The following is a 20,606-nucleotide window of genomic DNA, read 5'->3' as shown; positions in this document are numbered from 1 at the left end:
TTTAGGAGAGTTTAGCACGGCTCCAGCGTGCCTTCGCCAGGAAATGGGAGTTTATCTTTATGCAAGCAGAAGCACAAGCTAAGTGGGTGACCCATTAATCTATTTGGGGTCAGATTTGTCACATGACATACAGTATGTGGTGTGTATCATGTTGGTCAGGGTCCAAAAATCAGTGGTTGCTATTGTTGTCGATAAGCCATTACTTTTTACTATGCCTTCACAGATGTAACCAGAATCATAGTTTATATTACAGTATCTTGATAATCAATTAGTACACTGTCAAAACATTGTTTATATAGTTTAATATTGATATGATTTTAATTAATGATTTATTCATGACTGATTAATGAAGTTTTTCTAAACACAATTACAATTTTTTACAATAACAATAAAAAAAAGTTTCAAGAATATTTATATATTAAGTATAACTTATTTAAAAGGAAAAAAGAATTACTGCATTTACTGTTTATATTGTAAATGGCCATGTGGGTTTGATGTTGATTTTTAAACATTTTCTTTATTTCTCAAGGTCAAATAATTTGAGTAAGAGTTTGAGTTGGAGGCAGTGTTTGAGAACAAGGATGACACAGACATGATGATTAATGTAATGCTGTTGTTCTTGTCCAGAGTTGATAAAAAGAGGGACAAAATCGAGAGGAAGATTCTGGACAGTCAGGAAAGAGCGTTCTGGGACGTGCACAGACCGGTGGTAAGGGGACAACTCTATATGTGTGTGTGTGTGTGTGTGTGTGTGTGTGTGTGTGTGTGTGTGTGTGTAATAGTTGTGTATGTTTTTAGTGCAGTCTGCAAAGGAAAAGGTTGGTTGTATGTATGTTTATTAAATTTCGTTAAAAGACGTACCTCGATTTAAAAGTACTATATTCTTAATTTTGACTAAAATAATTATATTTATTTAAGATTTACAAAATATATGCTAACAGTTGTTGACAGAAGAATTATACTTAAATATACTTTTAAATATAATTTTAAATATAATTTATCACCTATGTCAAATATTAGTTTGTAGTAAAGTAATTACAGAACCCAATAGCATTCAGACAAGTTGCACAGAGGTACAAAAGATAATTACAAAGAAAGAGGTGTGAGGAGGAGAGGGTTGAGGGGAGTGACTGAGAAAAGTAAGATGGATAAGAGGAATGAGATGAGTAAGGTGGGTGTGGGGAGTGAGGAAACTGAGATGGATATGGGGAGATACGCAATGGGAAGTGGGATGAGGGTGTGAATAGAGTTAGGGAGGTGAGATGAGTGAGATGAATGAGGGTGTGAATAGAGTTAGGGAAGTGAGATGAATAAGAGTGTGAATAGAGTTAGGGAGGTGAGATGAGTGAGAGGAATTAGAGTGTGAATAGAGTTAGGGAAGTAAGATGAGTGAGAGGAATGAGGGTGTGAATAGAGTTAGGGAAGTGAGATGAATAAGAGTGTGAATAGAGTTAGGGAGGTGAGATGAGTGAGAGGAATGAGGGTGTGAATAGAGTTAGGGAAGTAAGATGAGTGAGAGGAATGAGGGTGCGAATAGAGTTAGGGAAGTAAGATGAGTGAGAGGAATGAGGGTGTGAATAGAGTTAGGGAAGTGAGATGAGTGAGAGGAATTAGAGTGTGAATAGAGTTAGGGAAGTAAGATGAGTGAGAGGAATGAGGGTGTGAATAGAGATAGAAAAATGAGAGGAATGAGAGTGTGAATAGAGATAGGGAAGTGAGATGAGTGAGAAGAATGAGAGAGGTAATAGAGTTAGGAAAGTGAGATGAGTGAGATAAATGAGTGTGTAAAGAGAGTTAGGAAAGTGAGATGTATGAGTGTGTGGTTAGAGTAACGGAAGTGAGATGAGTGAGAGGAATGAGTGTGTGAATAGAGTTAGGGAAGTGACACGAATGAGAGGAATGAGAGTGTAAATAGAGTTAGGAAAGTGACATGAGTGAGAGGAACAAGTGTGTGAAGGAAGTAAGCTGAGCAAAAGGAACGAGAGTGTGAGAGGAGTGAGGCATCAGCCATGATTTCCCCGTTCTCCTCTACACGCAGGCTGCTGAGGGATGGGATTTGGCATCTAACGATTTTCTCTGCACAGCACACAATGAGGTGTAATTTCCCTTCGGAATGTGCTGATCAGAGCAGAACCAGATGGCAGTGGAGGAAAAGCTCCTTGTTGAGCTAAAATTGCACATTTGCACAATTGAAAGCTGCATGGCTGCTCGCTCACTACATCTCCATCATCACTAAATTAAACCTCTCTTCATTTTGTTCATTCCTTTGAGTGCAGAAAAAAATGAAAAGCCAGGACTTTTTGACCTTGAATTGAAGGTCAATAAATCTATTGAGTAATTTGTGCTCTTTCTTTTCTTACTAGAAATGCTAATGCAATGCATATTGACTAAATGCACTGATTATGCATTATTGCATTATTGATTGTAATTTATTAAGATTAGCACATTAAAGTAATTACAATAAATTATATTCAATTTATATTCAATAATAAAAAACAAACAAATAGATGGACAAATATATTGGGACACCTGAGGATTCATATGTGTTTTTTAAACATTCCATTCTGGATTTAGATCCCACTAGGCCACCCAAGATCTAAAACCCATGCAAAACATGTTTTTTTCAGAGCTGGCTTTGTGCAAAGGGGCATTGTTATGCTGGAACAGGGTTAAGATTTAAGGTTCACATAAAGGAAAATATTTAATGCTAGCACATCCAAGGACATCCTATACAATTGTGTGCCTTCAACTTTGTGCAATTTTGGGCTTATCTCTCACCCTGAACATAAACAGAAAAAAAAAAAACCCTCTTCAAATCCATGATGTTAAACACACTGGACAAATGCAGACTGTAAACATAGCTTTTCCAGCCACATTAGCCTGGCTTAAAAGATTAGCCCAGATAAGCAAGGTTTACCAGAATAAAATAGCTATAAATAAAGCGCCATTGGAGTGCAAATAACTGTTTTCCCATGAAATAACATGCAGCTAATACGACCCAAATAGCTATGATCCTGATAAGCATAAATTCTCCTTGCAAAAAATGTAATCATGAAACCCAAAATCTGTAAAGGAGACAGAGTAGCATGATTCAGCTCAGTGATGCATCATACAATGTATGGACAAAAGTATTGGGGCACCTGAATTTTCCAGCTATATGTGGAACTTTCCCAAACTTTTACCACAAATGTTAAATGCACACAATTGTACTGTATATGATGTCTTTGAATGTGTTAGCATTAAATTTCCCCTATACCTGATATAGTAGACCCAAACCTGTTCCAGAATGACAATGCCCCTGTGCACAAAGCCAGCTCTATGAATATATGCTTTACATGGTTTGGAGTAAAAGATCTCCTGTTATAGAGCTCTGACCTCAACCTTATTGAACACCTTTGGGATAAATAGGAACACCGACTGCACCCCAGGTCTCCTCACCTACATCAGTACCTGACTTTACTAACTCCCTTGTAGCGGAATAATCTCCAAAATCTAGTGGAACATCTTCCCAGAGAAGTAAATATTATAATAGCAAATGGGGACTAAAAATGGAATGGATTGTTTAGTAAAGCACATACACAGGTTATTGTCAGGTGTCCACAAGCTTTTGTCTTTATAGTGCATCTAGTCAAGTCCAATCAAGATTACATGGTTTATAATACATTTTTATTGAAACTCTGAGTAAAGAAAGACAAATTGAGAGAAGTGGAAAGATGTGGCCCTATTAACAAAAGTATTGTCTGCTTGCCAATTAGCAAGAAATCGCTCCACATCTCAGCTGAAAAATAAAGCGATGCATTAAAGGCTATACGGTGAAAAAGATTTGACATTTAATAGGTTAATTTATTAGTTCAGTCAGAATTAAATGATTAGTATTTATGCTTACACACACCTACAGACAAGAATAAACCCACACATGCACTCACAAGCATGCACATGTACACAGGTACACTTGCACACACTTACAAGTGCACACACACAGACACAGACATACATGTATTGTATATGTACACATATTTACACATATACATTGTAACAGGGCAAGTCATTTTAAGATGTCACTAGATAACCAGTATAATGATAATAATTTACAAAATACATTATGCAGTGTGTAACTTTAAATATGTGTGTGTGTGTGTGTGTGTGTGTGTGTGCGTGGACTATTTTAGCCAGGGTGTGTCAACACGACAGAAGTGGACATCAAAAAGTCCTCCAGAATGAAGAATCCCCACAAAACAAGAAAGGTACCAGAGCACACCCCGAGCCATTTTAGCACTAAGAGCAGAACATACAATCAATTAAATACAATGTGGAGATCAGAATTCTGATCAGTGCTGGACGAAGTACACAAACCATTGTACTTGAGTAAAAGTAGAGACAACTATGTAAAATATTACTGGAGTAAAAGTACAAAAGTATTTGCCTTCAAATGTACTTAAGTATCCAAAGTTTTATAATTTATTATAGCTATAATGTACTATGTCCGATTTCCCAAAATGTATTTGAGTACAAAGTAAGATATTTAATTTTAAGAAGATGTGAAGTAAAAGTCTCCTCAAATATAGTAATATATATACAGTATATACTTGAGTAAAGAACAGATCCACGAAAAAGCTTCTTAGAAACAGCAACGAATTACATTTACTTCATTACTGTCAACCACTGTTCCTGATACTTACATACTGTAATATCTAAGAAAAAGCATATCACTGGGAAGGCAAGTGGCAAACTGATGCTGCAGAGAAATACACTAGATGGCTTTGGATTGAAAGGGCAGAATTGTGGGCCATTGCTACTGGGACATAGGCTAGGGTCTGAGCAACCCCAGCTGGGTCACCTGGACAAGGGAGACTGATGCTAAAAAACCCAAAACACCCAATGACCCCAGGATACATCACTGATGTGTTTCAGTGCATCTGCATGATGTATTTTACTACTATGTATATTGTGATTGATTATTTGAGTCTGATTCCTTACAGAAAATTCATGTGCTGTTTCACATAGCCTTATTCATACCATTTCTTTCATTTTTGGTAATGGCTTTATTTTCATGCATAAGAGCTGAAGCTAGCTTTGTGCGCGGGAACATTGTCGTGCTGGAACAAGTGTGGATCTCTTAGTCCAAATAAAGGGAAAAATTAATGCTATATTTATGTTCTGATGGGGTATTGACTATGTTAATTCTTTTGTATAAAACATCAGATTTTCCGCAGGTACCTAAGTGTATGAGCAGTAGACACTTTTGATGGATTTAATCTAATACAGATCATAAGGTTTTGGACAAACTTGTCTAGTCTGGGCCAGCTCTAGTGCATGCTGTCATTAAGGCATAAAGTGGATGTGAAGTGTGTTATGGAAATCTGAAATTCATCTAGATTAAGTATTTTTTATATCCCATTTTTTGTCTGTGAAATAATGTCATAATAATTATTCTGTTTAATTAGAAAGAATTAGAAAGCAAAACATTACGGCTCTCAGACTTTCAGAACTCACTATATATGAATATGTATATGTATATGTGTATATATACATATACATCTTTTTGCTGGGACTGTTCACCTCCTGAACACTGTAAATAAGCAATCACATTTCACTACAACAACTCCGTGAGTATTGCCATAGGTTTTTGGGGTCTTCTGATTTATTTATTGTTTTTCTGATGTGGGTGAACCCATTATTGAATGACATTGGGCCTACAAACACTTGTTGTCTTACATTTGGTGTCAGAAGTGGGATGGCTAATCGAAAGATAGTCACAAGAGGCAGGAAGCCTAGGGTGGGGCTTTACTCCCAGACCAAAGATACTGTATGAAGGAAAAGGATGTGGCCTGGGATACTGTTGAGTCCACAGAGAAGTCCACGAACACCTCAATCCGGACATGTCTCTCCTGCTGCAACATCTGGAGGTGAGATACAGCGGAGAGGGCAAAGAATATTGAGAGCCCAACAGGGGGAAGGCATTGAGAACTTCTTGCATCGATTTGAGAGTATTGCCAGAACCTGGAAGTGGCCAGAGGATGAGTGAAGTTATCATCTAATTCCACTGTTAACCGGGCAGGCCCTGGAGGCATACCTGCCTTGGATGAAGACAGAGCAGAGATTTATATTGACCTCAAGGAGGCACTTCTGGAAAAGTTTAACATTTCTCCAGAGACCTACAGTCAGCGGTTCTGTGCTGCGACTTCTCCAGCAGGGGAGTCACCGACTGAAACTTACCATTGGCTGTGGAACTTGAACTGTAATTGGGTGAGGCCTAAGCTGCATACCAAGGAGGAAATTGGTGAAAAAATAGTCCTGGAACAGTTACTTAAAGTTATTCCCATTGAAATCCAAGTATGGGTGTTGGAACACCAGACTGGATTCTGCTAAATGGAAGTCAGTGCTCTCAAACGAAACGAAAGGCAACCTTAAAAGTTCTGCCAGTGGCTCTGATTAATCTCATGTGGGATTAAGTGTCAGTCAGATACAGAAAGTAGTTCCAGATTAAAAGACTTTTTTGCAACAACCAAGCAACAGTGTGTCCGGTACAGAAACCCAAATTAACTGGGTTTTGTTGTGTCCCTAAAGAAGAGTGTGAACAGTACACCCAAAACACTGTATATTAAAGTGACTGTAGACAAACTTTAAATGCTCTGTTGGACACTGGTAGCTCCTTATCATTACTCAATAAAAATCACATCACATGTTCTAATTGCCAATTTGGTCAATGTAAAATGTGTTCATAGGGACGTGAAGCAGTACCCTCAAACAGAACTAATGTATATATGTATATATGTACATATTTACTGAATGTGGCTGCACACACAAACCTTCCATATTAACCTGCTGAAGAATTGGAAAGAGACCCAGCAAACCTGAAACATTGCTGCTGATTCAGGAAGTAGAAGAGGATAAGGAGGATGACCAGCTACAATGGAAGATGAAAGAGCCAGCACAGCCAGCAGACATCAACTTGGTTCATCTGGATGAGCGACCCCATCTTCTAAACCACTACCCCAATTGTTCTGTCAGATGCCTGGAAGGACCAAACTGAGAGTCTGCTGATTTACTGATTTACCTGCTTGATTAGACACCTTCCCGGCAGCGACCATATCATGTTCCAAAGAACCTGGTGGCACCACTAAGGGTGAGACTTGGAAGGACCATCTTCAACACTTTCAACAGACCCTGAGGATGGCCTGAGTTTAAATGTGGCATATTGTGAATGGGTAAAAGCTGAGATCAACTACCTTGGATACAACCTAGGAAACAGGGAGTTGAGACCCCAAGGTAGAAGCCATTCGACGCAGTTCAAGACCACAAAAAAAGAAAGCGATCCGGTCTTTCTTGGAGCTGGTGGGATGGTATTGATGCTTCATTCCCAACTTCTCTACCAATGCTGTCCCATTGACCACCCTGCTCTGCAAATATGCCAAAAACCCTATTTGCGTGTGAAGAGTGTGACATTGAAAAGACAAATGTGTTCTCATCTAGTCCTCAAGAGTCCAGCTTTTAGTATGAAAGTAATGTCTGGCGATCAAGATTCGCATCATGAAAAATCACAACTCTCGGTTGACCATATGGTATTTCTCCCTGCAACCTTACAAATTTAAGATTCGAATTCAACCTGAGTCCCAGAAGATAGCCAACTACCTGTCTCGGTACATGAACAGTTTATGACCTGGAGAGAGGAGAGGTGATGTGACAAAGTGACCTGTCCCTGTTGGTTAGCGCACACACACAAACACCACTACTTACTTCGTTATCTCCTGCTGAGGCAGTGTGGGTGCACATGCACACTAATAGCATTCCGGTCTCTCTGCAAACATATCCATATCCATGCTCCATAGTTATCCCCGATAATAATTCGCATTGTGCCAACAACACACGTATACATGCTTTGGAGCTGTCTTTTGATTTCTTTTTTTTTTGTTTTATCATTTGCTGGCCTTTGACATTGCGTTTCCTTTAATCGGCCGGCCAACCCGAGCGCCACCGAGTGGCCTGGCTATATAGTGGCAGAGTTACGGTGTAAAGGCGCAAAGCAACCGGAAGCCGACAAGTCTATTTCGTTTTCATTAAGGGGGATTGTGTATTGTTGACATATGTTCCTAATATGTTTATTTTTTGTTATTTAATTTATTTTGATACTACTAATATATATATATATATATATATATATATATATATATATATATATATATATATATATATATATATATATATATTTTTTTTTTTTTTTTATAGTAAACGGCTGACACCCTTTGAAATGTACATTTGGTGTCAAATAAAAATGAGTTTCCTTTTGAGTTTGGTTCATCTTATACTATCTCAGGAAATTTTTATTTGCCACTCTCATGACTGGTTTACCTATTATGAATAAACTTAAGGAACAATTGAAATATAAATGTTAAAATCTATATTTATAATTTGTTTACTTCTGTTAAACTGCTTTGGAACAATGTCCATCGAATTGAATCAGCGGCCCAGACTCTACGCAGCTGTCATTTTTATGTTAGTCATCAACAATCACTTACACAACATCCTGCTGCCGGACTTGTGCACACTGCTGTCTTCCCTCAGCACGCAAGAAAGACGGCTCCCTACTGCGCATCAAACCACCGCAGGCGTCCTGCTGCAGTTTATGCCTCTGCTACATCCGGCGTACTCATCAGGAGCGATATATATATTTTTGGACCATGAGAGATGGCACAGGGCAGAAAGCACTTTTAGTCGGATGAAGAATTGCAACAGATCTCAAAGACTGGAATTGATAATCTTTGTGCAATAAATAACACAACAATATTTTTCATTTGATTCACTGTTACATATTATGTGGTTTAGACGTAGCACAAAAAAATTAATCAATAAATCTGTTTTTTTTTTTTTGTGTGTCTTTTTCTTTTTAGTCTGTATACGGTCTTCAGAACGATATCCGCAGTCATAGTCCCACCCACACACCTGCTCCTGAGGCCAAGCAGCCAACTGTGGAGGAGCTTCGGGAACAGGTACTGACTGATTGGTTCAGTAGTGACAAGCTGCTTTTCTACAAATGATGGAATTTGGTGGCAGGTTTTCAACCGAAGTTCCTAAGAATCTCATAAACTAAAGCAGGTTATATTCAATATTTAAATCATTCTAAATTGACAAACAAGTTGGCATAGTGGGGAAAAAAAAAGAAAACACACTAGCAAAACACATATTACCCATAAGCCAGTCTTTTTCTTTATGTAGTCTTATACCTTGAAACTAATTGTTAAATAATATTATTTAATAATAATTTGCTGTGTTTTAGTAGCATGACAATATATTAATCAATGTGCCAAACAGTAGCAAATAATAATAATAATATTAAAAACTGGCTAACTTGAATCTATCTATCTATCATCTAGCTAGCTAGCTAGCATATTAGCTAGCTAATATGGGCTTTATTTGCGGATCTTTACTTACTTTAACAGCATTTAGAAAACATTTTGATCCTGGCTTACATATATCATTTCTATAAAACTGTGCTGAGGGTTAAGGGCCTTAATAAAGGGCTTAAGAGTGGCGGCTTGAACTCAAGACCTCTTAAACTTTAACTCACAACTTTCTATCTTTCTTTCTTTCTTTCTTTCTTTCTTTCTTTCTTTCTTTCTTTCTTTCTTTCTTTCTTTCTTTCTTTCTTTCTTTCTTTCTTTCTTTCTTTCTTTCTTTCTTTCACTAAATGTTTTGCTAACTCTCAATTAGATTTTTTTATATGTCATATAGTCGTAAATGTTATATATTTTAATAAATATATCAGTGCTCTAACTCATGCAGATTGTATTCTATATAGACAAAGGTTTATTGACACCTGACCATTATATTCACATGTGTTTTTTGAACATTCAATTCCACATTTAGTTCCTATTTGTTGTTATAATAACCTCCACTCTTCTGGGAAGATGTTCCACTAGATTTTGAGTGTCCTTGTGAACATTTGTTAAGTAGGCTTGAGGTCAGAGCTTTAAAGCAGGCCATTCAAGATCTTCCTCTCCAAACCACAAAAAAACCATATCTTAATGAAGCTGGTATTGTGCACAGGTATCATGCTGGAACAGGTTTGGGGCTTTTAATTGAAGTGAAAGGGAAAAATAAATGCTACCACCCCCAAAGACATCCACAATTGTTTTGCTTTGTCCACTGGATAAGGCAGGTGTCCTAATACTTTTGCTCATATAATATATACACTTTATGGACAAAACTATTGGGACATCTGACCTTTCATGCCATATGTGGTTCTTCTTCAAATTGTTACCACAAAGCTGGAGGCACACACTTGTATAGGATGTTCTTGAATGCGGTATAATATAATTTTGCATTCACTTGAACTTGGAAACCCAAATCTGTTCCAGCAAGACAATGCTTTTCTGCACAAAGTGATCTCCATGAAGATATGTTTTGCTTGGTTTGGAGAAGAAAATTTTGAGTGGCCTGCTATAGAGCTCTGACCTCAACCCTACTGAACACCTTTGGGATGAATTGGAACACTGACTGCACCCCAGGCCTCCTCACCTCACCTACATCAGTATCTGCCTTTACTAACACTCTTGCTGCTGATGATCACAAATATCAATAAGCACACTCCAAAATCCAGTGTAACATCTTCCCAAAAGAGTGAAGAGACTTGGTACTAATTGTTGAATGCAATGCTCGAAAAGCACATGCCATACATATGACCAGGAGTCCACAATATTTTGGCAATATAGTGTATTTAATCTAAAGCCAATTAATGTGAGGTTAAGTTACTTAATTGGCACAATTTTACACACACACACACACACACACACACACACACACACACACACACACACACACACACACACACACACACACACACACACACACACACACACATTATATACACACACTTAGAACACAAATATTCTGCAATACATTTTGGAGTTTGAAATGGATTCAAACCTTTGACAAATGAATTTTATTGTGAATTCTTTGATGAATTTTTTAAACTCATACACCTGACTTCACCCAGCAAACTAATAACAACACATACAATTCTGTGAGGATTCATTTTTTAATAAGTTGCTCACACACACACACACACACACACACACACACACACACACACACACACACACACACACACACACACACACACACAAACACACACACACACACAAACACAATGAACTTCGTTATGAGTTCTTTGCTCTTTATTGTCTTTTCAGATCAAATTCTGGCAGGCACAGTTAGACAGACATCGATTGAAGATGTCGAAAGTGGCAGAAGGGTAAGTGTGTGTATATGTGTATGTGTATGCATTATTAGGTTGCGTATGCATGTGTGTGTGTGGCTTTTTTTTCGATCGACTATTTGATCCTCATTACAGTACAGTGCTTAAACCTCATTGTGTTTTTTTCTTATTGATCTCGTTATTGAGCTGTGTGTTCGGGAGCGCCGCTGTAAGACAAGCGTTATCTCTCCGGAATTTATGATGAAGTGCTTTTAAATGCACTGCACTATATCTTTCCACTGACGCATCGACCCGCGCCGTGCAGCCTGCACCCGCACCTACAACATATGTCTGCTCTTTATTTATAGCCTTCGCATTGCATAATGGAGAAATTGCAGGGGTTTATAGCGTGCACAGCATCTTCACGGTGCTCTCTTCCTGCTCTTCTGACCACCAAACCACCAATGATGGATTTCCTCAAACAGTCCAATCGATGTGTTAACGTGGCTTTATTGGCAAACTGGTTTTGTGCTTGGACTTCACTTCCTGTTTTAACTTTTTTCTTTCCCCTTTTTTTTTAATTTATTTTTTATCTGGTCCAATAGATGCACATTTGGTTCAAGAAATACAAAGAAATTGAGATTTTATGAATGAAATAATAATTTTTTTTTAAATATTTAATGAATTCTAATTATATCTACTAATACTAATATTATTATTCTCAACAATATAAATGTCTGTATTTCGTAGATTACTAGGTTACACGGAGCAGTATGCAGATTACGATCCGTTCCTCTCTACTCCTGACCCCTCAAACCCATGGATATCAGATGACACGACCTTCTGGGAGCTGGAGGCGAGGTGGGCATGACTCATACAAACACACACACACACACACACACACACACACACACACACACACACACACACACATACACACACACACACATACACGCACATTCACACTCCCTGATATGCATACACACCCTCATGAGTTTTGATATTTAATTATGAGGTGCATGAGGTGTACCATGTGTGTGTGTGTGTGTGTGTGTGTGTTTGGGTGTTTTGCAGTAAGGAGCTGATGCAGAGCAGGGTGAAGCGGTGGGGTTTCAGGATGGATGAGGTGCTGAAAGATCCTGCAGGAAGAGAGCAGTTCCTCAAATTCCTCGAATCCGAGTTCAGCTCAGAAAACCTCAGGTAGTGCAAGTCGGTGTGTGTGTTACAGGCTTTGGAAAGTCTGTATGGAGTAGAATGGAATAGAATATACTGTATTGGCATTTAGTGCCATCTATACTATACTTGTCAATACTTTTCTGTTTCTTCATCCATTTTGTTTCTCTTTCTATCTTTTTTTTTTAGATAAATTAGAAAAGCTAAATTATGATCACAAGATCCTCAATTAACAGCATAAATATATTTCTATATTCCATGTTTTCAGAAAATGTTCTTTTTCATCTCTTCCTCATCTCACACAGCTTCTCTTTCTCTCTCTTTCAGGTTCTGGTTGGCTGTGCAGGAGCTGAAGAAGAGGCCCATCAGGGAGGTGCCGTCTCGTGTACAGGAGATTTGGCAGGAGTTTTTGGCTCCCGGAGCTCCCAGCGCCATCAATGTTGATTCCAAGAGTTACGACAAAACCACGCAGAATGTCAAGGATCCTGGGCGCTATGCTTTTGAGGACGCACAGGTGCAGTGAGCACGGTGTCTGCCTGCGACTCTCTGCCTGTTTCTCTTTCATTAGACATTTAATTTCATTACTCATCATCCAAGATCATTTAACTAAAACGATTCGCTTAACTTTGAAACAAATTCTGAAAAGAATAATAAAAAGTTTTCCCATTATGCTGCTTAATGTGCTTGCAATATTTTAATTGCAGTAAAGTATTAATCAAAAGTGTGTATGTATGTGTGTGTTTCAGGAACACATTTATAAGCTAATGAAGAGTGATTCATACAGCCGTTTTATTAGATCCAGTGCTTACCAGGAGCTCCTGCAGGCCAAAAAGAAGGTAGAACAACATCTAACACACACCAATTTATCTGCAATATTGCAGCTAATGCAAAGCTGTATACACTTATCTACAGTCATACCTATCTACTACAACTACAACAAACCACTACACTACCACTAATCCCCAACCTTTTATCCACTATACTACCACTGATCCCTAACAGTTTGTCCACTGTACTATCCACAATACTACCACTGATCCCTAACAGTTTATCAACTATACTTTCCACAATACTACCACCAATCCCTAACAGTTTATCCACTACACTACCATTAATCCCCAACTTTTTATCCACTACACTACCACTAATCCCCATTTTTTATCCACTACACTACCATTAATCCCCAACATTTGATCCACTATACTATTACTAATCCATAGTGGTTTATCCCCTATGCTATCCACAATACTACCACTAATCCCTAACAGTTTATCCACTACGCTACCACTAATCCCCCAATTGTTTTTCCACTATACTACCCCTAATCCCTAACGGTTTATCCACTATACAATCCACAATCCTACCCCTAATCCCTAACAGATTATCCACTACGCTATCACTAATCCCAGATGGATTAAGTATAGTTGATAAACTGTCACTATACCAGTTGATAAACTGTCACTATACCATCCACTAATACCTAACAGTTTAGCATTATACTACTGTATCACTAATCTCAAACAGTTTATCCAATATCTTCTTCTTCTTTCTGCTTCTCGCATTAGTGGTCGCCACAGCGAATCATCCGTCTCCATACCACCCTGTCCTCTACATCTGCCTCTTTCAAACCAACTACCTGCATGTCTTCACTAATATACCTTCACTAATTCCCCACAGTTTATCCACTAAACTACCAATAATCCCAAACGGTTTATCCACTAGTGAAAAGACGTTTACACTCTTTAAAACTATTTTACTACACTACTATTACACTACTAATCACTACATGTTTATACAATGTATTACCATTAATACAGAACTGTTAATCCACTTTAATACTACAAAACAGCAAGCATTTATACAATGTACTGTTACTCTCTAAAAGACAGCTACATTTTGCTTATACATACATACATACATACATACATACATACATACATACAGAAATGCATTTTACATACATGTAAAATCATTCCAGTGAACTATGCTCAACAACCATCTACACACATTACAACTAATTAATTACACACTATACCAATAATCTCCAATTGTTTATCCATTATATTACTACCAAGCCCCAATCATTTTGTTCTATCCTCCCATGAAACCACAACAATTTACTGTATCTACAACTGAGCCCTAATTGTCCATTCACTCTTCTACCACTAATCAACACTTTTTCCAATATTACTACTCCACATTTCCCACTGATCCACTTAAAGTACTAATACATTTTTAATCAACATTTCCTTTATCCATACAACTTCACAACTATTTAACAATCATTACATAACACACCTAATCCACTGAAAAACTTCACTACAGTTAACAATAGCTGCACTACAGAAATGTCCTTTGGAAATTATAACGTATTCTTTTAACATATAGACATTTAATCTTTACAAATCAACCGACAGACAGACAGACAGACAGACAGACAGACAGACAGACAGACACATTCTACGCTGTTCTTGTCTTTAATCGCTCTTAATCTCTTGATTCATGCTAATTGAAGTCTGGGAATATTCAGGAAGTTCAGGAAGGTCATTTGAATAATTTGCTCGAAATGTGTTAAGTTGACATGGTCCTTAAAAACAACTGCTCAACTAACCAATAATGTCAATTCTGCTTCCTGATAGGTGGCCATATCTGTTGACCTTACCCATAATCCTCTCTTATGTCATGTTGAGCTTGTGATGAGACAGCTATTGTCTCCTACTGTTCCTATCCTCTCTTGTAAATCATGTCTGATGTTTTTGCATGTTTGACAATTTCCCTGCTGAAGAAACTGCAGTGACCAAAACGAGTGACTTACTTGTTTCTTTGTCTCTCCGTCTGTCTCTTTCTGTTCACAGAAAAGCAAGAACTTGTTTTAAAGGACAGCAATGCTTCCAGGTAAAGAACCTTATTTATTGCCATCCCCACCATGGTATGTGTAATTAATAATACAGTTTGTCAAGTAAGGAATAATACACTTGGGAATCAAATTTGATTATTTTCCGACAGCACATCCCAAAATCTTTCATTCCTCTGTAATAAAATGACAAAATGCCACACGATTTATTTTTCCAACTCAACTCAAATTCCAGATTTCACTTCCTCGTGTTTTATTTTTTCTAAATGTTCTTTTCTATTGTGTTCCTGTCCAGGGGGAAATCTCTGGCATCCAAGAGACTGCCCACCGTCTGAGCCTCGGCGAACCATCCTGGGACGAGGACTCTGCCCCTTCATCCCTGCGGTTTGATTGGTGCAGATACTGAGTTGTTGGCCAGGCACATGCATGTTCAACGGACTCAGTTTTTACATCACTCTTAACTCATTTTGGTTTCTGCCTTGTTTCAAGGGCAAACAAAACAGGCATGGCATTTCAGGCTTCCATAGGGCAGTCGTGGAAAGGCAGGATGCTTCGAAATAAGGAAAAAAAAAAAGGAAAAACAATGTACGAGTTGTCTTCATTTCTTTGTCCACGTGTAAACTATGAAAATGATGTCAGATGCAAAAATAAAGACGTAAATATCACAAATAAACCGATACAATGACCAATTAAAAATGAAAAAGCCAAACCTTTAAAGAATAAACACAAGAACACTTTGTACACTTGTTCAGCTGCTTCTAGTCAGAGCCTTTTGAGATGCAGAGTCGATGTCATGTGATCACTTTCCATTATATAGGCATTGATTTTATTGCACTATTTAAATGAATATGTAAAAAAAAAAAAAAAAAAAGATTTGCCTGTCTCAATAGTATGGCCATGCAGCAGACGTTTGCTGGCCATGTCTGTCGTCTGGTCGCTTCCTTTTTTTTGTTCACTTCCCTCCTGTGTTTATTTTTATACCATATTTATTGACACTTTGACTTGAGAAATGTATTAAAGCCAGTCGTTTATCTGAAAGTGCTGTAGTGATCGATTTCAATCACCAAATATCAGTGCACTATTGAGGACTGTGTAGCTACCTTCACTTTCTTCTTTTTCTTCATACAGATGTCTACATATAAATATTAATATACATACATACTGTAAACACACACAACACACATGCATAACTGCTGTGGATCATTTTTAATTTACAAAAGTCTCATCAACAGTTAAATCTTATACAACTTAGACATTTATTTATATATGCATTTATATAGACTTGCACTGACTGTACATACATTAATGCATACATACATACATAATGTATATAAACTCAATGTCTATTTATTGGGAACTGAAATGGACTTAGATTTATTAATAATAAAAATAGATGGTTAGTGTATATATATATATTTATTTAAAAAATATACATATTTACAAAAAATAAACTTACGTATATACAGACAAACACTTGCATATTTAAATATTTTCATACATAAATATGCATATACATATACACATTTACATACATACATGCAAACGTGTGGATGGACATGCATACATTCATGCATACATTTGTAGATATTTACATTTATACATACATACATACTGTACATTCATAAAATCATATATACATCCATCCTATATATATATATATATATATATATATATATATATATATATATATATATATATATATATATATATATATATATATATATATAATACAAATAATTAAATACATTTACAAATATATAAACAGACATAAATACATTGGTAAACACTCGTATACATATGAATGGACATACCTACTGTACATACATATTACTAAAGAACATCTTTGGCAAGTCTTACAAGAGGTATGGCAATGTATTTCAGCCAGATGTTTGGAGGAACAAACTGTCTAGATGGCAAGAGTGTGTAAAGCTGTTATTTATGCTGAGGAAGGAGTTTTCAATGAGAATAAAGTAGAACATCTGTATATTTGTATAGTTTTTCTGTTTTTATACCACTAAGTTACTTGTTTATTGCATATAAACAAAGGAACATTCATGTGTCTCTCAAAACCAGTGAAAGACTAGGTGTTTCCAAACTTTAGACAGGCATTTAGTACAATAACATACAGTATGTATGTATGTATGTGTGTATGCATGTCTATTTATATATCTATGAATGTATTTATGTATGAATTCATGTCCGTGGTTAAGTGTATGGAATTATATACTCACCGGCCACTTTATTAGGTACACCAGTCCAACTGCTCGTTAGCGCAAATTTCTAATCAGCCAATCACATGGCAGCAACTCAATGCATTTAGGCATGTAGACATGGTCAAGACGATCTGCTGCAGTTCAAACCGAGCGTCAGAATGGGGAAGAAAGGTGATTTAAGTGACTTTGAACGCGGCATGGTTGTTGGTGCCAGACGGGCTGGTCTGAGTATTTCAGAAACTGCTGATCTACTGGGATTTTCACGCACAACCATCTCTAGGGTTTACAGAGAATGGTCCGAAAAAGAGAAAATATTCAGTGAGCGGCAGTTCTGTGGGCACAAATGCCTTGTTGATGCCAGAGGTCAGAGGAGAATGGCCAGACTGGTTCGAGCTGATAGAAAGGCAACAGTAACTCAAATAACCACTCGTTACAACTAAGGTATGCAGAAGAGCATCTCTGAACACACAACACGTCGAACCTTGAGGCGGATGGGCTACAGCAGCAGAAGACCACACCGGGTGCCATTCTTGACAGCTAAGAACAGGAAACTGAGGCTACAATTCACACAGGCTCACCAAAATTGGACAATAGAAGATGGAAAAACGTTGCCTGGTCTGATGAGTCTCGATTTCTGCTGCGACATTCGGATGATACGGTCAGAATTTGGCGTCAACAACATGACAGCATGGATCCATCCTGCCTTGTATCACCGGTTCAGGCTGGTGGTGGTGGTGTAATGGTGTGGGGGATATTTTCTTGGCACACATTGGGCCCATTAGTACCAATTGAGCATCGTGTCAACGCCACAGCCTAACTGAGTATTGTTGCTGACCATGTCCATCCCTTAATGACCACAGTGTACCCATCTTCTGATGGCTACTTCCAGCAGGATAACGCGCCATGTCATAAAGCGCGAACATGACAATGACACTGTACAACAATGACACTGTACTCAAATGGCCGCCACAGTCACCAGATCTCAATCCAATAGAGCATCTTTGGGATGTGGTGGAACGGGAGATTCGCATCATGGATGTCCAGCCGACAAATCTTGCGTGATGCTATCATGTCAATATGGACCAAAATCTCTGAGAAATGTTTCCAGTACCTTGTTGAATCTATGCCACGAAGGATTAAGGCAGTTCTGAAGGCGAAAGGGGGTCCAACCCGGTACTAGTAAGGTGTACCTAATAAAGTGGCCGGTGAGTGTATATGTATATGTATGGAAGTATGTGTATGTGTACAAACATACATACATACATACATACATACATACATACATACATACATACATACATACATACAAATCAGTGGCGGGCCATGCATTTGGTACCTGTGCTTTCAGTAGGGACTTACCCGACTTAATCCACCTCTTAATACCACCACTATCACGTCGCAATTATAGAAACCATCAATTCTATACAAAAACACAATATAACAACGTGTGGCATTACAGAGAAAGAAACATTTCACATATGGGAGTCAATACCATTTTACTAAAGCAAGAAAACCAGTTAGGACAACTCCAAACCTCTACACTACAACCGCAACTGTGCACCTACATCATCTGGAGCAGTTTAAAATCAATATTTGTCTAATAACATAACAAAAACATTAAAAATGTAAATAAAATACAACCTACTCACCCAGAGATGCAGACTCATAATTTGCACCGCTCCTCAGAGGCTGTAATCAGTGGTACGGCTCGTATTTACTGGTCTGGAAGTGGTAAACAAACCCTTTCCCGGGTTAAGACACGCTAGCTAGCTAGCTTCGGGGTTGGCTGACCTCCTCACGATGTCTAGCTTTTCTTGAAAGTTTCTTTTTAAGTATGTCAAAGATCAAATCTAACATCCACATACACGTACTGGAAGCAGTGCAGCCAAGAGAAATGCTACGAAATGAAGAGAATAAACTGTTGGGAATAAATTAATACAATTTAATGGAACAAACATTAGAATTTAGGTTGTAAATGTAGGTCAGTGCTTCTGATAGTGTTTAGGCCAGCAGAGAAGGCTTTGCTGCCCTGGCCGCCCACCACTGGTACATACATACATACATACATACATTTATACAACCTGTGGGAATTTGGACTCATAAAAATTAATGTATTTTTTTTTCAATCACTAGATGGCGACAATTCTGTTTAAATGATTGCTCATGCCAAACAGGCCAACAACTTTTTTTTCCAAAAATAAAATAATTTATCAGTCACTGCAGTAAAATATTTAGGTGTAGATATTATTATTATTTATTAACACATATTATATTATTTTTAGGCAAAGCACCACAATTAGTATTGTACAGGGTAGAGCATTGTTTATAATTCATATTAAAACTGATATATAGACTGTGTGGGTGTGTGTGAAATAGTCTGATCAAGCATAATTAATAGAATTCGTAATAGTGTGGTCAATTTACATAAACCAGAGAAAGTGAAAATTGCATCAATGAGAATACAATATTTTAACCTGACAGAAGCTTCAAAATTTTTTATTTATTATTGCTAATCTGATTAAATATTACTAAAATATAATACATACAATTAATTTTTTTTTTTATGTGTGTGTGTGTGTGTGTGTGTGTGTGTGTGTGTGTGTGTGTGTGTGTGTGTGTGTGTGTGTGATTGTGAAGCTTTTTGCTATATTTATTTTTTTCCTGCAAAAACAGTGTGCAAGCGTTCACAGAAACAACTGCTGAGTCTCAGAAGGAAACAACATTTACAGATTTCTCAACTAAATGTAACAATGATTCATGGGAAATTTAAGCTCTAAACAAACAACAGGCTGGCTCAAAGTGAGAAAAAAATGTGAAAATGAAGTCTTTCGTGTTTAAACTTGTTTGTTATTGTGCTCAGTATCACGGTTGCACAGAAAACCTCAACGGACAATTCATATTTTACAAGTTAACAACTGAATGTTTAACCCAGAGCTGGCACGCAACAGTCATACAATGCAAATATTACAACACAAACATAGCGTGTGTTTGGAAAGAAACTGGGAGCAAGAAAACGCGTACAATCACCACCATTTGTGAGAAAACAATTCACCATTTAATTTATTCTGAAACAGCTTCTCTCAAATAGACTCCTTATGGTTAAGGAAAAACAGATAGAGAAGAGACAGAGGGAGACACTGAGAGAAAGAGAAGACTGAGAAAGGCAGTGAAA

At 37.5% G+C, this 20,606-nt stretch overlaps 2 protein-coding genes across 4 annotated transcripts in view; one reads left to right on the top strand and one right to left on the bottom strand.

The window, feature by feature from the left end:
• Positions 1–4,435, bottom strand: part of LOC310727771 (up-regulator of cell proliferation-like) — a 189,616-nt gene extending 185,181 nt beyond the window's left edge. Inside the window, exon 1 of the mRNA XM_083544524.1 lies at positions 4,426–4,435. The gene's annotated coding sequence lies outside the window, so the exon portion shown is untranslated. The remainder of the gene's footprint in view (positions 1–4,425) is intronic.
• rgs7a (regulator of G protein signaling 7a) overlaps positions 1–16,259 on the top strand; it is a 63,863-nt gene extending 47,604 nt beyond the window's left edge. For 2 of the 3 annotated variants that reach the window (XM_083544717.1, XM_083544716.1), the window contains exons 8-18: positions 6–82; positions 628–709; positions 4,170–4,244; positions 8,889–8,987; positions 11,190–11,251; positions 11,945–12,055; positions 12,269–12,394; positions 12,695–12,881; positions 13,114–13,203; positions 15,223–15,262; positions 15,517–16,259. In XM_083544717.1, the coding sequence (XP_083400843.1) occupies positions 6–82; positions 628–709; positions 4,170–4,244; positions 8,889–8,987; positions 11,190–11,251; positions 11,945–12,055; positions 12,269–12,394; positions 12,695–12,881; positions 13,114–13,203; positions 15,223–15,243 (930 nt within the window). In that variant the 3' untranslated portion in view covers positions 15,244–15,262; positions 15,517–16,259. Of the gene's footprint in view, positions 1–5; positions 83–627; positions 710–4,169; positions 4,245–8,888; positions 8,988–11,189; positions 11,252–11,944; positions 12,056–12,268; positions 12,395–12,694; positions 12,882–13,113; positions 13,204–15,222; positions 15,264–15,516 lie in introns of all 3 variants that reach the window. The other variant, XM_083544715.1, reaches the window with a different exon arrangement.
• The last annotated feature ends 4,347 nt before the right edge of the window (positions 16,260–20,606 follow it).

This window comes from Silurus aristotelis, assembly GCF_946808225.1.
Source record: "Silurus aristotelis genome assembly, chromosome: 6".
NCBI lineage: Eukaryota > Metazoa > Chordata > Actinopteri > Siluriformes > Siluridae > Silurus > Silurus aristotelis.
Note: the sequence above shows the minus strand (reverse complement) of the source record. Positions and strands in the feature narration are given on the sequence as shown.